The following is a 21721-nucleotide window of genomic DNA, read 5'->3' on the forward strand; positions in this document are numbered from 1 at the left end:
ACAGTTTTTCACTGCCCATGCCTTTTTTGGCAGTTGGTTGCCTATTAGACAGTTATTAATATCATTTGCCTCCCCCTCAGACTTCAGTGGATTTTGCCGCTAAGTTCAGGTTCTCCACATTTTAAACCGGGTTTGCCAATTCCAAACCCTTAGTGAATCAAACCTGAGGAGACTTGCTCATTCTATCTATCTTTCTATCTATCTATCTATCTATCTATCTATCTATCTATCTATCTATCTATCTATCTATCGATCTATCGATCTATCTATCTATCTATATATCTATTCATCAAAAGATATCTGCCATACATGTATCATATATTTTCCATCAGCTAAACACATTGGTACGTGTTATTAGACTGTGCCATGATTCTAGTCATGTAAAATATATGGAGAACATGATGAAACTGGTGGGTGATGTTGAACACTTATACAAGACACATCATAACGGCCGAACGGTTCGCCCGGCGGTCGGTTTCCGGCGAATTTCGGCTGTTCGCGGTCCGCCCGATCGGCGAACTATTGCCGCTGTTCGCCCGGCGGACTTACGTGTTTACTGTGTAAAAAAACTTTGACCTATGATGACACATCCATCATGTGGTACAGGACAGCCAATTGAGACATTACAGCACATGGACATTTGGACATTCTCCCTAACTTATAAATAGACCTGATCTGGCGGCCATGTTACATTCTTTCTACTGTCACTATAGGGAGAGGTTGCTGTGTGGAGCAGGGAGAGACTGCAGTGACCCAAATCGCTAGCTATTAGGTCCACAAAAGTTTTTTTAAGGACTGGTATGGTATAGGTGTAGTTCAGGATATAGGTTTGAGGCACTGCTATTCAAGTCATTGTTGCAGCAGATTGTCTTTTGTCAGTGCTGAGAGAGGGACAGATAGGACGCTGTGTGTTGCAGAGAGGGACAGTCAGTTTAATCATTAGCTGTTACTATTAGGTCCACAAAAGTCCTTTTCAGGACTGGTATGGTGTAGTAGTACAGGATATAGTATTGAGTGCTATTCAAGTTATTGTTGCAGCAGCCTATGTTTTGTCAGTTTAAATAGGGACAGACAGGAAGCTGTGTGTGGCAGTGAGGGACGGTCATTTTAATCAGTAACTGTTACTATTAGGTCCACAAAGGTTCTTTTTTAGGACTGGTATGGTAATAGGGTTGTACACGTATAATATTCTTTCTTCCAACTATAGAAAGAATATTATACTTGACTGCTGCCCTTCTGCTGCAGTAGTCCTTTATGGGTATAGGGACTGAGGTACAGTCTGCTAATCACAACCTACTAGTTCCACAAAGGTCCTTCTAAGGACTGGTAAGGTATAGCGTACTAGAGTATATAGGGTTGAGTGAGGTACAGTCTGCTAATCCTTAAGGACTGGTATAGGTCCATAATATATAGGGTTGAGGTGCACTACTGCTGACTGTTGCCCTATTCTGCAGTAGTCCTTTATCAGTATAGGGACTGAGGTACAGTCTGCTAATCACAACCTACTAGTTCCACAAAGGTCCTTCTAAGGACTGGTAAGGTATAGTGTATTACAGTATATAGGGTTGAGTGAGGTACAGTCTGCTAATCACAACCTACTAGTTCCAAAAAGGTCCTTCTAAGGACTGGTAAGGTATAGCGCACTGGAGTATATAGGGTTGAGTGAGGTACAGTCTGCTAATCACAACCTACTAGTTCCACAAAGGTCCTTCTAAGGACTGGTAAGGTATAGTGTACTACAGTATATAGGGTTGAGTGAGGTACAGTCTGCTAATCCTTAAGGACTGGTATAGGTCCACAATATATAGGGTTGAGGTGCACTACTGCTGACTTCTGCCCTTCTGTTGCAGTAGTCCTTTATGAGTATAGGGACTGAGGTACAGTCTGCTAATCACAACCTACTAGTTCCACAAAGGTCCTTATAAGGACCGGTAAGGTATAGTGTACTACAGTATATAGGGTTGAGTGATGTACAGTCTGCTAATCCTTAAGGACTGGTATAGGTCCACAATATATAGGGTTGAGGTGCACTACTGCTGACTTCTGCCCTTCTGCTGCAGTAGTCCTTTATGAGTATAGGGACTGAGGTACAGTCTGCTAATCACAACCTACTAGTTCCACAAAGGTCCTTCTAAGGATTGTTAAGGTATAGTGTACTACAGTATATAGGGTTGAGTGAGGTACAGTCTGCTAATCCTTAAGGACTGGTATAGGTCAACAATATATAGGGTTGAGGTGCACTACTGCTGACTTCTGCTCTTCTGCTGCAGTAGTCCTTTATGAGTATAGGGACTGAGGTACAGTCTGCTAATCACAACCTACTAGTTCCACAAAGGTCCTTCTAAGGACTGGTAAGGTATATTGTACAACAATATATAGGGTTGAGTGAGGTACAGTCTGCTAATCCTTAAGGACTGGTATAGGTCCACAATATATAGGGTTGAGGTGCACTACTGCTGACTTCTGCCCTTCTGCTGCAGTAGTCCTTTATGAGTATAGGGACTGAGGTACAGTCTGCTAATCACAACCTACTAGTTCCACAAAGGTCCTTCTAAGGACTGGTAAGGTATAGTGTACTACAGTATATAGGGTTGAGTGAGGTACAGTCTGCAAATCACAACCTACTAGTTCCACAAAGGTCCTTCTAAGGACTGGTAAGGTATAGCGTACTAGAGTATATAGGGTTGAGTGAGGTACAGTCTGCTAATCCTTAAGGACTGGTATAGGTCCACAATATATAGGGTTGAGGTGCACTACTGCTGACTGCTGCCCTATTCTGCAGCAGTCCTTTATCAGTATAGGGACTGAGGTACAGTCTGCTAATCACAACCTACTAGTTCCACAAAGGTCCTTCTAAGGACTGGTAAGGTATAGACTACTACAGTATATAGGGTTGAGTGAGGTACAGTCTGCTAATCCCTAGCTACTAGTTCCACAAAGGTCCTTAAGGACTGGTATAGGTGTACTATTTGGTGTGCAGTATATAGTTGTGTAATACATGTATAAAATACTTGCACATACTTGACTTCCTCCTGGGGCTGCTTATTATGAGGGGCTCCCACCATCCATGTGTTGTGCTGACTTCCTCCTGGGGCTGTACCTCTGCTGTGCATATTATGAGGGGCACCCACCATCCCTGTGCTATGCTCATTATGAGGGGCTCCCACCATCCCTGTGCTATGCTGACTTACTCCTGGGGCTGCTTACGGTGCAGGTGTCAGTGCTGTATATCACGGTGCTGGTGTCAGTGCTGTATATCACGGTGCTGGTGTCAGTGCTGTATGTCACGCTGCTGATGTCAGTGCTCTCTATCACGGTGCTGGTGTCAGATCACTCTATCACCTCTCCTCCATTGCCTTCATGCACTCCACAGTCCTGAATTGTCACAATTTCACATATAAAAAAAGAATGCTTGTAGTTGTCGATCCCAGATTCACCTCATACATGTGTTATGTCATTGGCCATGTGGTGGGACTATGTGTGCACAGCTAGTAATTATTTTGTGGCTGCAAATTTGGCCTGTAGGTTTTTAAAGTTCGCCTCCCATTGAAGTCAATTGAAGTCAATGGGGCCCGCAAACTATTTGTACTAGAATTCAAATTCTCGGGACAAGCTTTCAGGATGTGTCCCCTTCTTCAAGGTCCAAGCAGTACTGACCTTGAAAAAGGGAACACACCCCAAAAGCTTTTCCTGAAATTTTGGATGTCAGTGTAAATAAAATAAATGATCATGCACCATACTCAGTTGTTCTTGCTGCAATTATTTTGTGAAGCCAATGTAAAGTTTAAAGTAATAATACAATTTAAAGTAAGTTTAAAGTAATTATACAATTAGTCATATGGAATTTTCACTATTGGAAAATCTCTTAAAGTGTAACTCCACTTTTGTTGAGAAGAAAAAAATCTCCTGTAGATGATCTGGGTACATTGAAAGGATTTTAAACAAACTTTGTAGCAGAGTCCTACATTTTTGTGTTCTCAAGAAAAAAGCTGTTTGTTCCATGTTGTCCTTGCAATACAGATTTCTGAAAGAGACAGGGCCTGCACTCAATATACCCACCTGGTGCACTAAAAATTTGAATGAGAAAAGTTGCATTCCTTTAGAAGTAATTTATTCTTAGTTAGTATTTCACTAAAATTAAATTCCCTTTGCAGGGGATGCTTAAAAGTTTTACTTGTAAACCAGTGAGCCAGTCACGCAGAAAATGAAATTTCTGGGAGTATTTGGTACGCCAATGGCTTAAAGAGTATCTCCATTTTTTTTCATTTTGCACTCATTTTTCTGACAGATTCAGAAAATTAAAATTGCTTCAGATTCAAATCGAAAGCTATTTTTTTTTTATTAACAATAAATTACAAAATCCCTTGTTTAGAAATTGTATATGCAATGTTATTTTTCATTGTTTAATCGGATGCCATCTTGGTAAGAGTCTGAGTAATATGGAAAGGATGCTCCTCTTTGTAGATGCCATTAGTGATGGTGGGCTACCTGTTTTTATATTAGGCCTCATGAGTGTGCCAAAACTTGCCTGTCCCTTCCTGTCTCCTGCACATTTCCACTGGCCAGTGAGAATATCCGGTTTAGGGATGGACGAATAGAATTTAGAATGGCTGAGCTTAGCGGATTCTTTGACTCTACCTAGAACCTTTGAAGCTTTGCCTATCAGATTCGCCTGTGACAGGATCATTTGGAAGAATGCTGCAAGTTATCTGCTAGCATCTTTTAATCGAGGTATGCTTAATAATTAAAAATGTAAAACATAAATGGATTAACATCTTTAAATATATACATATATTGCATTTTGAGTTAAAAAATATTCTATGCAGATACAGCTTTTATCCCATACTTAAATATGTCCACTGTATTGTAATTAGCTTCAGGTAAAGTAATGGTAGATTGTTAATACGTTAGGCCATTTTTTTTTTTTTTTTGGTTAACTTGTTTAACCACTTCCCGACGGGCGCACGCCGATGTACGTCAGCAGAATGGCACGGGCCGGCATATTGGCATACAGGTACGTCCATTTTTATATGCCGTTCTGCCATCGCATGCGTGCCGCCGCTAGCGCGCTTGCATGCCATTCGGGACCACCGTGAGTCTGGTCGCGGGTCCCGCAGACACGATCGCCATGGGGATACCCACGATCGTCTCACGGGGAGGCTGAACAGGGGGATGCTGTTGTAAACAACAAGTGACGCTGATCTCTGCTCCATGTGATTGGAGCAAAGATCAGTGTTTACTAACACAAAGCCCAGCCCCCCACGGTTAGTAACACACCCCTAGGAACACTTAACCCCTACACTGCCACCCCCTGGTTAACCCCTTCACTGCCAGTGTCATTTACACAGGAATCACTGCATTTGTATAGCACTGATTGCTGTATAAATGACAATGGTCCCAAAAATGTGTCAAAAATGTCCGATGTGTCCGCCATAATGTCGCAGTCACAGTAAAAATTGCTGATCGCCGCCATTACTAGTAAAAAAAAATATCTTAATAAAAATGCCATAAAACTATCCCCTATTTTGTAAACGCTATAACTTTTGTGCAAACCAATCAATAATTGCTTATTGCAAAAATATGTAGAAGAATACGTATCGGTCTAAACTGAGGGAAAAAATGTTTTTTTTATATATTTTTGGGGGATATTTATTATAACAAAAAGTAAAAAAATGCATTTTTTTTTTAAATTGTCGCTCTATTTTTGTTTATAGCGCAAAAAATAAAAACCACAGAGGTTATCAAATACCACCAAAAGAAAGCTCTATTTGTGGGAAAAAAAGGACATCAATTTTGTTTGGGAGCCATGTCGCATGACCGTGCAATTGTCAGTTAATCGCAAAAAGTGGTCTGGTCTTAAGCCAGCAAAATGGTCTGGTCTGAAAGTGGTTAAATACATGTTTGCACTGAGTTGTGCTTTAACACGGTCTAGGCCTCTGTGACCAACAAAGTGCCAGCTGCCAAGGATTGGCCTTCATTCTGTCTGTGTGTAAATATTGCATTAGATGTGACATCAGACCTGGCAGCTGACCCTGGGTCAGTTGACAGGGATCCTCTTGCTTCTGTTTCTTGCAGATGGCTGGACAGATTTGGAAAACACAGAAGCATGTTGCTACTGTACTGAATGGATTACTGTCACATCAGTAAAGCAAACTTGTGGTTTCATTTTTGGTTGTTTGGGGATTGTGAATTTTGTTAAACTTATGCCTAACAAAATATTTCTTTTAGCTGTCGCCTACGGCATTACAACCTTAAGCCTGTGTGGATGGATCTTTCTTAGCTTTTCTTATCTGACAATTGCTGTCTGTCCCCACTTCTCTTACAAAACTGATCAGATTGTATCAATAACCTGACTTGTGTTTTTTTTTTTTATGGAGTCACTTTGAGTGTTCATTTTTCTTCATGGTGTATGTTATTCCACAATACTGACTCTGACTCTTGACTATGCATAGGTGATCTCCATCTTCTTATTTATATAGCTTTGTTATTGCATTGGCTGCATCTGTGAAGATTTAGGTTTGTCGTATTAAATTAACCTTATACTCATGCAGTCAATTATTTGGGCATGGTAGGACCCACCACCAGCACAGTGGCCATTACTCTCATCATTTGTAGTTTTGACATTGTAACAGCACTTTCTTGCTCTTACGGGAAATGCCAAAGAGATGACAGGAGAGAAGTTTGGTATAATGAACCAGCACCCAGCACACTAGTACTCACACACCACTCTCCTCACTGGTAACTTCTTTGGTTGTTCTTGTAAGGGTAAAGGGAAAGTAGTGTGTGTGTGTACTGTTCACCAGGTGATCAGAGGTCTGATGATCAAGGGATGGTAGAGCCAATGAACATTCGTTTTAGTCAAGGCTAATCTTGGTGAAATCAATACTTCTCTGCTGCTGGTTGAGGATCTTTAAAGGTGGAGAACCCTCAGATCTGGTATGGATTTTAAGGGGAACCCTGAGCCAAAATGAAAAAAAATGGCATACCAGACCCTTATCTGAGCATGCAACCTGGCAGGCTGCAGGAAAATGAGGGGGGCAAGAGAGTGACCCCCTCCTTAACTGTACCAGCACTGGGGGGAGTGGAGAGCATTGGGATGGTGGCTAGAGAAGGATAGCCATAGGGGAGAGCTGTAGAGTGGGGGGCAGAAAGAACAGGGGTTAAGAAGGGGGGGCAGGACCGTCTTACAGTTCGGCCACTGAACACAGACCCAGCCAGCTCCGTGACACACAGGAGCAGGAGAGAGGGGAGCAGTGCAGTTGTAAAGCGGCCACAGGGCAGACGGCCTACCGGGAAATCTCCTGGTATCCCAGTAGGCCAGTCCGACCCTGATGAGGACAAGGGCCTCTTCCGTACAATCCTGGCAGATGGTGGCGGGGATCTGCTTGTGGGAATCTGGCAGCCCTCTTTAACCACTTGCAATGTTGTACCCAAACAAAATTTGTGTCCTTTTCTTCCCACAAATAGAGCTTTCTTTTGATGCTATTTGATTGCCTCTGCGATTTTTATTTTTTGCGATATAAATGGAAAAAGACCAAAAATTTTGAGAAAAAATTATATTTTCTACTTTTTGTTATAAGAAAATCGAATAAACTCAATTTTAGTCATACATTTAGGGCAAAATTTATTCAGCCACATGTCTTTAGTAAAAAAAATGTCAATAAGCGTATATATTTATTGGTTTGCGCAAAAGTTATAGCGTCTACAAACTAGAGTACATTTTCTGGAATTTACACAGCTTTTAATTTACGACTGCCTATCTCATTTCTTGAGGTGCTAAAATGGCAGGGCAGTACAAACCCCCCCCCCCAAATGACCCCATTTTGGAAAGTAGACACCCCAAGGAAGTTGTGGAGAGGCATGTTGAGCCCATTGAATATTTTTTTTTTTTGTCCCAAGTGATTGAATAATGACACAAAAAAAAAAAAAAAAGTTTACAAAAAGTTGTCACTAAATGATATATTGCTCACACATGCCATAGTTATATGTGGAATTGCACCCCAAAATATATTCTGCTGCTTCTCCTGAGTACGGGGATACCACATATGTGGGACTTTTTGGGAGTCTAGCTGCGTACGGCACCCCGAAAACCAATCACTGCCTTCAGGGTTTCTAATGCCGCGTACACACGGGCGGATTGTATGGTGTACTTAGTCCGTCGAAACACATTTCAGCGGACAATCCGCTCGTGTGTGGGCTTCAGCGGACTTTTTCAGCGTGCAGTCCGGAGTACTAAGTATTTCGGTTTTTTCGAAATTCTGTCCGTCGTACTTTGGTTTCAGCGGACAATACGGTCGTCAGTATGCTAGTTCGACGGACTAAGAATGGCGCATGCCCAGAAAGGATTTACACGGCGGAAGGGTGCTTTGCTGTGTCTTGGACTTCCTATTTCTAGTCCCGTCATACGTGCTGTACACGTCATCGCGCAAGCTTTCGACGGACTGTTTGTGTATCCGTGTGTGGTCAAGTCCGTTCAGTGGAAAGTACGACGGACTGTCCGTCGGATTGTATGACGGACTAAGTACGCCATACAATCAGCTCGTGTGAACGCAGCATAAGGGTGCAAATTTTTGATTTCACTCCTCACTACCTATCACAGTTTCGAAGGCCATAAAATGCCAAAATAGCACAAACCCCCCCCCCAAATGACCCCATTTTGGAAAGTAGACACCCCAAGCTATTTACTGAGAGGCATGTTGAGTCCATGAAATATTTTATATTTTGCCACAAGTTGCAGGAATATTACAATTTTTTTTTTTTTTTTGCACAAAGTTGTCACTAAATGATATATTGCTCACACATACTATGGGCATAAGTCAAATTACACCCCAAAATAAATTCTGCTGCTTCTTCCGAGTACGGGGATACAACATGTGGGGGACTTTTTGGGAGCCTAGCCATGTACGGGACCCCAAAAACCAAGCACTGCCTTCCGGATTTAAATATAAAACGCTACCAAAAAAAACTGTTAGCGATCGCAGGGATCAGGCCTGACTCTGCGATCGCTGCAGTTATGTGTTTAGTGTTTTGTAAGTGACAGTGATCGATCGATACTGCACTTGGGTGGGCTGGGCAGAGGGGCAAAACGCAGGTGCCAGCAGGTATCTGGGCTGATCCCGCTAACAATGCGTTTTTTTGGAACCCTAAACTGCTGGAGATGCTAGTATAGATCTGATCAGATCAGATATTGATCTGTTCAGATTCTATACCACTACGGGAGGTTTATGCTTTGCACGTGGGTGTTAGCGGTACTGGCACTAACCTAGCGCTGCCTGGGGCGACGCAGACCCTGACCCTAAAACCTAATTGATATCACCCCCCGGGTGATCAGGGGGTTAAACCTTTATTGGGTAATAAATGGTGGGACACTGGCAAAAGGGGGTGAAAGGGTTAACTCTAGGGGCAATCAGGGGGTTAAATCTTTATTGGGGAGTGGTAGGGGGCTACCCTGGACCTAACACTAACTGCCCTGACAGTTTTTACTTTTACAACTGACACTGAATGCAGTGATCAGTAAATAAATGATCACTGCAATCAGTGACACTGTGACTGGGGGGGGGGCGGAGGGATCGGGGGGCGATCGGGGGGGTGATCGGGGGGGGGGGGGGTTTGTGTACCTATGTGTACCTATGTGTTAGAGTAGTGTTTGGTGCACTTACTTTTAGTCTTCTCCTCGTAGTCCGGTCAAAAAGACCGCCCCGAGGAGAATGACATCACTTCCTCCCTGCCTGTGTATACAATACACAGTGGGAGGAAGCTTCTCATTCGCCAGGAGCGATCGAGAGGGGGTGGCCAGAAACCAACGGCCATCCCCTCATCCCGGATCGCTCCTGAAGCGAAACGGACCGCCGTATCCAGCGGGAGGGGGTCCGATCGGACCCCCAACCCGCTGGAAGACAAGCACGTACATGTACGTGCTTGTGCCTGTACGTGCCATTGCAATGACGTACATTGGCAATACGGCGGTCCTTAAGTGGTTAACTATAAGGGGGCCCCAGGTGCTGTCTTTCTACATAAATGACTATGGGGTTCATAGTACCCATACTTATTTATTAAAAATGGAACACAGAAATAAAGACACCCAAATAGTCTTTTATTAAAAAAAAATTTAATTCACAAAAAAGTTCTTCATTGTAAATCCATAATAAATCATAATGCCTGCCAACTCATCAACATGGAAATCCTAACGAACCCAGTGCACACACCTTCTGTCATCAGCTAATCAATACTGTATAAATGCAATGGGTGGGGATAGTAGTGATATCATGTTAGTGACCATATTTGGGGAGTGATGTCACTGTTATCTCTGTTGCTTGTAAGCAATGTGTAATCAATGTGTCAGTAACAGCAGTGGCTGCAGTGGGTGCCAGCGCCCGTAGCTTTCATAGAGACCATTGAAAGCCGGGAAGCTGTCATACTGTATATAGAAGTAGTAGAAAGTGCTCCTGTATATGATTATCAGGTGTTTGTCTCATCACTGCTCATCCACTTTTAAACTATGGAATATATAACCATAAAGGCCAACTTTACCTCACCAATGGCCAACTGCACTTTCAGACCTGCTGGCTTAAAGTACAGATATAGAATAATAGTATAGAACCAATAATAGCAAACTGCATACAGCTATTTGAGGCTCATTGGCCCTTAGTGCACTGCAATAGGGCTTGAAAACCAATGAGAAAATATTACCGTGAAGATTATGGTGAGAAGCGTTTAATTATATCAAAAAGCCCTCCAACTGAACTATCGTGTAATAAAGAACAGCTGTCTTGGAACAGAACATGTTCACATGACTTATCAAATATTCCAAAAATAAAAGCACCATTCCTCATTTAAGGACAACAGGTGGAGTCAACAGGACCAGGACAAGTATGAGGAAAGAGGAGTTTGAAGGGGTAGGAGCTCTGTGCACAGCAATTCAATGGGGAGAGAGAGCAACAGCGATCCTTGCAGAGTGGCAGTCGGGTCCTGAGAGCTAGAGTGCTCTCTTTGGTCCTGCTCCCAGCTATAGAAAAAGTCACACTTCTGTCAGGTGAAGTGATCTTCGCCCAAGAGATCACTGTTATACCTAGAACACGCAATGAGAAAATCAGAGGAAAAATACCCCTTTTTGAAGTGATCGTACAATAATCTGATCGTTAGTACACAGCTTTCCAGAGCCGATCATGTGAAATTATCTGATGGGACAAACATTAAAATTTTTCTTGTACAATACCAGAACAAACTATTTTCCTTTAATCAGTACAGTATTTGTCGGAAAAAAAACAAAAAACGGAAAACCAAGGCCACGTATGCTCAGAAATAAAATAATATATTACAATACAATACAACACATTAAATCACTTCCAAATTTTTGTAAGTTTAGTAACCTGTTAGCTTTCTATATGAGATATGCAAAAAAACAGACAATCATTCATCAAATATTCTCATTGTGTGTACAAGGCTTAACTCTTGGCCTCTGAAATCCAGTAATGTCATTCAAGCCGGAAGAGAGAGAGTTGCCATCTTAATGTGTTGGAAGTAAGGTAGGTAGATTAACATAAAAATAAGACTAGTTTAAGGCAGCAGGCTGAGGATAAGAATTAATTCAACCATCAATGCTTATCTGAGCCCTTGTACACACGGTCGGAGAATCCATCGGAATGTGTCCTATCGGACCATGTCGTCGGATAATCCGACTGTGTGTGGTATGCATCGGACTGATTCCGTCGAAATATCCGTCGGACCCAATTTTCCAACATGTTGTTAATATTTCCTGACCAACTGGGCCGATCGGACATACTCCGATCATGTGTAGAGAGTTTTGATCGGACCAAGTGCCACGCATGCTCAGATCAAATTCCTACATCAAAGCTATTGGCTACTAGCCTGAATGTAGTCCCATCGTAACGAAATTACGTCATCACGTTCTGAAAGATCGGATTTTTCGCCAACTTTGTCCGACCGTGTGTATGCAACAGTTTCGGACAAGATCCGACGGACAAAATCAGACAGGCAAAATCCGACGGATTTGGTTGTGGAAATCTCCGACCGTGTGTACAGGGGCTTACAGTGAACTACTTGGAGGAAGTGTTCAAGAGTGCAAAGGGGGGAGAAAGGATAATTTAACACTGCCACTGGCCAGTAATGCAGCACAAAGGATTAATTAACTCACTGGTACTAGTCACTAGTGCATTAGTGTTCAGTAGCAGTGGCAATTAACTCTTTCGTTTAGTGGCCAGTGGCAATGTTTATTAATGCCTACATGCTGCATTATGCAGGAGTTAATTAACACTTCCACTGACCACTAATACAGCATGAAGACATTAATTAACTTTGCCACTGACCACTAATGCAGCATGAAGGAGTTAATTAACACTTCCACTGACCACTAATGCATTAGTGGCCAGGGAAAGTCTACCCATTTGTGCTGCATTGGTGGCTGATGTCAGTGTTTAGTAACCCTGTCATACTGCATTAGTGATCAGTGCAAAGGTAATTAATGATTCATGCTGCATTATGAAGGGTTAAAAAACATTGCCACTGACTACCAATGGAAAGGGATGTTCTTGATAGCACAATACCAACGACCACCAATGTGGGTGTTATTTTTGCATAAACTGGCACTAGTGCAAAAGATTTTTATTGCAGAAACTTGCACTGATACTGCTAGGGGTTATTATTGTTGCTACTGGCTTTAATGCTGGGGGTTATTATTGCACAAACTGACACCAATGCTAGAAGGTTATTATTGCAGAAACTGGTACAGATGCTAGGGGGGTTATTATTGCAGAAACTGGCACTGATGCTAGAAGGTTATGATTGCGGAAGCTAGCACCAGTGTTGGGGGTTTTAAATGTGGAAACTGACACCAATGCTGGGGGTTAATATTTCAGAAATTGGCACTAATGCTGAGGGATTTAATTACGAAAACTGGCACTAACGCTGAGGATTATTGCTGTGGAAACTGGCACCGAAGCTGGGGGTTAATATTGAAGAGGCTGGTGCTGATGCTAGGGGTTAATATTACAGAAACTGGCACTGATTCTGGGGGAAAAAATGCAGAAATTGACACCAAAGCTGGGCTTATAACTTTGTAGACTAGGGCCAATACCGGGAGTTTCTATTACACCAAATCACATCGTTGCTTTGGGTTACTATTACTGCAGTTTGGGCCTTTTTTACTCCTACTTTGCTCCTACTCACTCCTGCTTTGCAGTAAAAAATAGCAGGATTTTACATAATTTTACAGTGTATTATGCACCCACACCAGGGCCAGTCTCACCATGGGTCTCGCTGGATCCATTGGACCCAGGCAGCAGTTTGAGCAAGGCAGCTGCGGTCTGGTGCCCCCCGCCACCTCTATGTCCTGGAAATGCAGTGTGTAAGAAGACTTGTTATTCGCTAAATTGCCGGCTCAGTGTTGCAGCTGCCGGCTGGGCGAGAGCAGCCGCATACAAAATACCACCGGCACTGTCTCTAGTACTGTCACCTCCTGAATAAATTGTTTAACTGCCTGGGGAATGGTCAAGCAAGACTAGGCATTGGTTGTGGAGCAGTGTGGGGTGGGCATGGCTTGTGAGGCAGAGCCAGAGTGGGGCATTAGTTAGGGAACTGAGCGGAGCAGGACTCCCTGTGGTGAGGCACACACAGCTGCATAGCACAGCACAATTACCATCACCAGTGCTGCAAGATGAAATAAGAGGCTCAGGCACCACTTTACCTACTGGTAAGTTCTAAACTTCTACTGGAACAAAGTTTTCAAGGGTCGAAGTGGATCTAGATAATGTGATTTAGCTGGCTGGTTTAATTGGTTGCTCTATGTATGTTTACTCAGCTCAGGGCAAGTCCCTCATCAAGTGCTGAGCATTGGCTAGAAAGGACTGCCCCATCCATCCCGTTCAAACTAATGTGGCAGATGTGTAAAAATTGGGGTATAAGTTAAGCTGTTGCCCACAGCAACAGCACAAGGTCCAAGGCTAGGTTCACATCTCCACGGTTCTGCATGCTGCGTTTGCAGGGGTACAGGAGCCCATTCATGTGAATGGGCTACTGTATCTGCATTTCCTGCAGAAAAAAGATCCCTTAAACTTTTTTTAAGATGCAACTGCATGAAAACCACATGTGCTTTGTCACCTTGCATTTGCATGTCTGGGAAACCACATCACGTTGTTCAGTATGTGGGAGTGCCATTAAGATTTAATGGCACCCATAGTGTGTTTTCTTAAAACATTACATTTTTTATTCAGTTGCATGTGGATGTGGGAACATGTGCAATGTACACGCACTCCCACATCCATACAGATGTGGAGCTAGCGGAATTTTTAACCCCTTGCTGCCTACCCAGGTGTCCCATGTAAAGACTTGCCGACTGCACCATATTCGATTGATGGCTACAGCGCAACCGGCTAGTTCATATGATGGCCTCCCATGCTCCCGCTTCTCACACGGAAGTGTTCATGATGGCTGGATAGCAGCATTTCATTCTTGGACCCAGGCAGCACAATGTCTTATACTAGCCCTGACCCCCACCTCATTCAAAATAAACGGGGGAGAGGGGCACAGCTTCCCATTTTCACCCTGGGCTCAAGAAGACCTTGTCTTGGCACTAGGAGCTGAGTAATTAATTACTTAACACCACAATGGTCACAGAACTGCTAGAATATAGTACAGATGTTGCCAATATTATAGAGCCATTTTGCTAATAAAAAAGAGTAAAAAGTATCTCAGACACCAGCTTCTGGCCACTTACTGTAAGTGCCAGTGACATCACTGGGCTTCAATGCTGCTTATTTTTTCACTATATTCTTTTTATTTTTTTAGGAGACCATGATCCATTAACAATGTAGTGTTTATAAAACATAGTTCTATCATGAGAATACACCAATCAGCTATAACTTTATGACCACCCATCTAATTTTATGTAGGTCCCCCTTTTGCCATCAAGTCAGCCCTGACCTATTCAGGCATGGACACCACTAAACCTCTGAAGGTACGCTGTGGTATCTGGCACCAAGCCGTCAGTAGTGGATCCTTTAAGTCCTGTTACAAGGTGGCCCCCCATTGGATTGGCCTTATTTTTCCAGCACATCCCACAGATGCTTTATTGGATTGAGATCTGGAGAATTTAGAGGCCAAGTCAACAATTTGAATTCATTGTTGTGTTCCTCAAACCATTTTTGAACCATTTTTGCAGTGTGGCACGGAAAATTGTTCTGCTGAAAGAGGTTACAGGGAATACCATTTCCATGAAGGGGTGTACTTGGTCAGCAACAGTGTTAAGGTAGGTGGTTTGTGTCAAAGTAACATCCATATGAAATCCACATGAATGTCAGGATCAAGGTTTCCCAGCAGAACATTGCCCGACACATTGCATTGCCTCCGCTTGCTTGCCTTCTTCCCATCTCTTCCCTTCTCTCTTGCCCAGGTAAGTAACACAAACGCACTCGGCCTTCCACTTGATGTAAAAGAAAATGTGATTTATCAGACAAGTCCATCTTCTTCCATTACTACCTGGTCCAGTTCTGATGCCCATGTACCCATTGCATGCGTATTTGGCTGTTGACATGGGTCAGAATGTGCAACCAGACAAACTTTAAACTCATCAACTTCAGGGACAACATGTTTACTTGTTGCATAATCCATTGTATATTCCACTGACTTTCAGATGCCATTGTAACAATCACTTAACCTGTCAGTGTTCATAAAGATATGGCTGATTGGTGTATATCTCATTTCACGCATTTGTGAAAAGAACAGGCACACAGTATCTGCAAATTGCACTTTTTAAAACAATGCTCTCATCAGATCTAGGGAAAGTAAAAAACTTACATTAAAATGATTTGCCAAGTCAAGTCATCAAGGGGTGATGTTTATGCCTTTTTATCACACAACACCTAAAAGGACCTTGGATTTACTGTATCCTTGGAATATAAATATTTTTGTATTTGTATGAATAAATATAAGTATTTTGAACACTTTTTATTCAGGTATTGATATATTTATTTAGGAATGCAAGAGGCCTCTCTTAAGCTCACAGAATCTCTTCACGAAGTTTATGAGCCTGACTGGTATGGGAGAGAGGATGTAAAAACGGTGGGAGAGGTAAGTGCTTCCTACGACCTTTATAAAAAAAAAATCTTTCTTTCTTTCTTTTTCTTTTTTTCTTTTGTTCTTCCTTTCTTTCTTTCGCAATTTCCGACCAACTTTGTGTGACCGTGTGTATGCAAGAGCCAACATGCGTTGGAAAAAATCCATGGATTTAGTTGTCGGAATGTCCGATCAATGTCCCATCGTTTGTACGGGCATAACATTCACCCTAGGGCTGAGTCCATGCCTATAATGGGAAGCTAGAACAAATGTGGGTGCCAGTCACTTTAGATATTTTTCAATGCTTTAATTAGAACTCGAGAAAGGTTGTAGGAAAGAGTAGTTGAGGGGAGGTTTCAGATACCTTTTTAGCAGATCATTTACAGACTCCTTGAATCAAAGGACAAAACAACTTTTCTTCTAGCAAATCTTGAATACCCAGATAGGTCTCTCACACAGACCTAGCAACCAATAAGATGTCTGGATAAGCCTCTCTCACAGACTCAGCAGCCAGTAGATGCCTGGATAAGTCTTTCTCACAAACTTAGCAGCCAGGAGTGTGTTACCTTGATTAGATTGTAGAGCAGCTTCACAGTACCAGAACCTTTAAGCTGACCCGGCAGTACTGTGAGGGTAGTTAGATGCAGGTGCGTCCTCCAAACGAGTCATCAGGCCCTTCTGAGAGACCAGCCTTCAGCCTGGCTCTCTCCAGCAAGGGTCCTCCCCTGGATCTCCTCAGCTTGGCTCAGCTTCTTCCAAACAGGCAAGACAGCCTAAGGACCACCTCCGGACTAGTAGGCCCCAGACAGGCTTCTGTGCCTACTTGCCGAGCTTGCAGCAACATAGCATCAGGCCTGGAGGGCCATAAGATGAGAACTGACTAGAGTACATGGCATCTGTTCAATAAATACCCCTTCCCAGCATGCACAGTGGCTAGGAACCTCGTACTGGGCTGTTTCTGGAAAAAGAATATTCATTACAGCTCAACCTAGTTGTAATTCTCACACTGTACTGTGGTACCAGTGACACCTACTGGCAACAGTGGGAAATGCACAACACATTCAAGATTAGAACAGAACCAAATAAACTATGTACAACCAATCTGAGCTGATCACAGCTCAGTCAAAAACTAAATTTACATTATGGCCCCATTTTTAGGAACAGGGGGCTACACTTTCTTTCTTTCTTTCTTTTTTCTTTCGTTCTTTATTTCTTTCTTTTCTTTCTTTCTTTCTTTCTTTCTTTCTTTCTTTCTTTCTTTCTTTCTTTCTTTCTTTCTTTCTTTCTTTCCTTCCTTCCTTCTTTCTTTCTTTCTTTCTTTCTTCTTCTTTCTTCTTTCTTTCCTCTCATATATTTTTATTTTATTTTATAATTTATGCATGTGGTTAGATCAATTTCAGTTTTGCAAAAGGTGTACTAAGTATCTACTCTTCCAAAATCAAAATTATATTTATCCTTCAAAGCAGGGGTTTTTACTGCCTGGAAGTGCAAGAATGCCCTACTTTATCTCTTTTCTATACCTTTACTGCACTTCTACATCTTACATAGTTACATAGTAGTTTACATAGTAGATGAGGTCGAAAAAAGACACAAGTCCATCAAGTCCAACCTATGTGTGCGATTATATGTCAGTATTACATTTTATATCCCTGTATGTTGTGGTCGTTCTTTGTTCCTTTACAACAAAATAGTACCCTATGAAACTAACGATAACTTTCATAACGTAAAACCTGCTTATTTAAATCAGTTTAGTTATTTATTGTGTTGTATTTTTATATTCTACTTTTTCATTTTAAATATATAATTTTTGCAGAAATGTGATGAACTTTGGGAAGATTTTCATCAAAAGTTAGTGGATGGAGCCTTGTTAACACTTGATACATATCTAGGACAGTTTCCAGACATAAAGGTATGCTACATATGTTACATATGTGATAAGATAAATTGTTTTTAATAATATGTAATTTGCAGATGTTAGGCTGTTCTAACATGCCAATGTAACACAAGCTAAAGGTCTTTATATGAAGCATTCAACGTCTGCTTTACACATTCAGGAAACTGCCACTATACCTGCAGTGTCAGTGGTTGTTTAGTAACATCATGGGCTAATGACAGCTAGCATAAAAACCACAATACAGTGAAGATAAAATGTGATTTTACTAACCCTCAGCACCATGATTTAATTTCATGAGGTCAAATGACTCATAAATTGTCAATTATATAGGTAATTACATTTATTGCTTGCCTTACAGATTAGACATGAATTCCAGACATATTTTAAATGAATGTAAGTAACAGACTAAAAATTAAATAATTGACAGGACTTTTGCTTTCCATACTAATTCCTGAATGTAAAAGATCAGAGTGACTGTCAGGCAACTAAAAGTTTTCCTGCAGAAGGTCAACAAAGGCACCCTGATTCTCACTCTTGAATTTTTCTTCACCTACTATCCCATTCAAACTGTACCAAGGGTATAAGATATAGGCAATGCTATTACTTCACAAACTAACAAGAACTAAAGTCTTGCTCATAAGGGTGTTGAATGCAGGTAGGTGTTCCCCCAATTATCTTCTCCTATGGGCCTGCCATTCCAGCAATGGAACCCAAGAGGCAGTAATGGTCTGCTTGGGGCATACTATGTTCAGTTTAGCTTAGAGATATGAATGAAGCCATTCAGTGTTTTTGAACGCTGCACATCTGAACAAAGCCTAAAAGAAAGAAGAGAAAAAGATGATAATTTTTTTACCGGTTTAAATTCGTCTAAATTCCTCTTTTGAATTATCCTTCATTAAGACTTCATTCAGTGTTCAGAGCATTTTGTATTTTTTGCTGCATTGCAGAAAAGTAGAAACATACATTAAAACCAGCTGTAAAATGAAAAAAAACCCAAAAAAACAAATCCCGCTTTTTTCTTCTTTACATTGGCTTCAATATATGGAAACCAAACAACAAAGTTTTTAACCATTCTTGCATAGGCTCTGTAGTGAGAGACAAAGAGGGGATTCCATCCTCTCACACTACATCGTAGCTTTTGTTGGATTCAAGAACGTATTATACTGTATAAGTCTGGTAGGTTTTGGATAAATAAACAGGATCATACACACCAATTAAATGTTCAATACATTGTCCTCATCTTCAATCTGACAAGGATTTGGTATGAAGACAGAATCATCAAAGGGTTCATCATTAAAGTGGAAGTAAACCCTTCTATTGTTTTCAGTCAAGGAAGCCTCCATCTTGGCCTCTAATGATTCTTCAACTGCTATAATGCTGCACATGTGATCAGTTATGAAACCAGACATTGGATGGTTTGAAAGTTTGGTTGAGATCACAACCAATGTGAAAGTTAGCATTTTCGGCATGCCGGGAATGTAATGCCGTGTACACACGACCGGACTTTTCGAGGGACTAGGTCCGACAGACTTTCGACGGAGTTCTGACAGAGTTCTGATGGACTTTCCGAATGAACGGACTTGGCCACACACAATCACACCAAAGTCTGACGGATTTGAACGTGATGACGTACGACCGGACTAGAATAAGGAAGTTCATAGCCAGTAGCCAATAGCTGCCCTCACGTCGAGTTTTGTCCGTCGGACTAGCATACACACGAGCGGATTTCTCGGTAGGAACTGGGTCCGGCGGAGTTCCGGCAGAAAAAATTGAAACATGTTCCATTTCTAAAGTCTGTCGGATTTTTGCAAATCAAAAGTCCGCTGCAGCCCACACACGATTGAATGGTCTGCCGGAATCGTTCCATCGGACCTTTGATGTTGAAAAGTCCGGTCGTGTGTACGCGGCATAAGTGTTTTTTTTAACTGGGTTTACTCCCGCTTTAAGTGCCTTGTTTTAGCAAGAGGTGTAAGATCCTTTGAAAAACGTACAGATCATATAGTAGGAAATGACCTGAATGTACATTTATTTGTATGACTTTTTTTCTCAGAAAATAAGTGCAGGAACTCAACCATGACCCTCCAAGCCCCCCTCCCCACACACACACCCTCCAAACCATCCATCTAACCTCCATAAAATGGTGTGGTCAAATTTCATTTATAGTGGAAGGGTCTTAAATGGGGCATTAAATACCAGGAGCGCATTACGTACAGAGTGCTGAGTTGGGGGGGGGGGGTTACACACAGAGTGCAGAGTTCAAGGGTGTGCTACGTACATTGTGTAGAGTTAAGGGGTGCTCTGCATACGAAGTGCAGAGTTCAGGGGTGCACTTCGCCTTCGTCCAAGGCTGCTTACTTCTGCACCCCCCATCCACATCTTACTTTCACCCCTCTTTAGCTCTGGCCTCTGCATGCAACCCCCTACCACTGCCCCCACCTTCTCCTTCCCTCCTTAGAAGCTCCATTATCTTCCACATGCCTTACTTGTGTTGCTGTATTAAGTTGATGCACTCAGGTGGCTCTAGTACCTCTCCACACACTGTAAGCGGCTCTGCCTCTATCACTTGCAGGGTGATCATCCAGTAGGGGTTTTGGAATCTGCACTGCACCCCGAGCACCTTCATCCCCCTTGTCCTCATCCTGCACTCAGTGGGAGCTGCTGGGAAATAAGCTGTCAATGATAAAAAGTTGGACTTCTTTTTTTACAAGTGATAGTGGTGACTGGTGAGAAGGGAACAAGAGCCCTGAGCCAGAAAGTTCCAGCTGAAAAAAAAGCCCTGTGTATAGCAAAGACCTGTGCTACACTATTTTAGGGGTAAGAACAAACTAAAACTGGAACATTTCCTGATGGACAGCCTCTGCCTATAAAGGTGCTCCTTCTTACTAGAAAGTACTCCATAGACCAGTGGTTTTCAAAATTCATCAAATTATGTATTCCTTTATCAGCATTTCAGCTTTTCAGTATGTATTTTATTTTTATCAGCATATTAGTCTGTCTGTTATTTGCTCTGTGCAGACTTCTGGAAGAGGCAGTAAGCAAATGATAGGAACAGAGGCTGTAGGTAATATAATTCCAGGTGGACTGCACTTAGGAGGGTGGGGAGATCTATTAAATCACAACTTCATTAATCACTTTCAGACTGGACCATTTTGCTGGCTTAAGACCAGACTACTTTTTGCGATTCGGCACTGCGTCGCTTTAACTGACAATTGCATGGTCATGTGACGTGGCTCCCAAAAAAAATTGACTTCCTTTTTTCCCACAAATAGAGCTTTCTTTTGATGGTATTTGATCACCTCTGCGGTTTTTATTTTTTGCGCTATAAACAAAAATAGAGTGACAATTTTGAAAAAAATGCATTCTTTTTTTCTTTTTGTTATAATAAATATCCCCCCAAAATATATAAAAAAAAATGTTTTCCCCTCAGTTTAGGCTGATACGTATTCTTCTACATATTTTTGGTAAAAAAAAATGCAATAAGCGATTATTGATTGGTTTGCGCAAAAGTTATAGCATTTACAAAATAGGGGATAGTTTTATGGCATGTTTATTAATAATTTATTTTTCACTAGTAATGGCGGTTATCTGCGATTTTTATTGTGACTGTGACATTATGGCAGACACATCAGACATTTTTGACACATTTTTGGGACCATTGTCATTTATACAGCAATCAGTGCTATACAAATGCAGTGATTCCTGTGTAAATGGCACTGGCAGTGAAGGGGTTAACCAGGTGGTGGCAGTGTAGGGGTTAAG

At 41.9% G+C, this 21721-nt stretch overlaps 1 protein-coding gene across 14 annotated transcripts in view; it reads left to right on the top strand.

The window, feature by feature from the left end:
* The window catches only part of AMPH (amphiphysin), a 301464-nt gene that overhangs the window by 182734 nt on the left and 97009 nt on the right, over positions 1 to 21721 (top strand). For all 14 annotated transcript variants that reach the window (XM_077491630.1, XM_077491632.1, XM_077491631.1 and 11 more), the window contains exons 4-5: positions 15989 to 16083; positions 17882 to 17977. In XM_077491630.1, coding sequence (XP_077347756.1) covers positions 15989 to 16083; positions 17882 to 17977 — 191 coding nt within the window. The remainder of the gene's footprint in view (positions 1 to 15988; positions 16084 to 17881; positions 17978 to 21721) is intronic.

This window comes from Lithobates pipiens, unplaced genomic scaffold (genome assembly GCF_037356315.1).
Source record: "Lithobates pipiens isolate NorthernLeopardFrog02 unplaced genomic scaffold, aLitPip1_a1.2 Scaffold_19, whole genome shotgun sequence".
Classification (NCBI taxonomy): domain Eukaryota; kingdom Metazoa; phylum Chordata; class Amphibia; order Anura; family Ranidae; genus Lithobates; species Lithobates pipiens.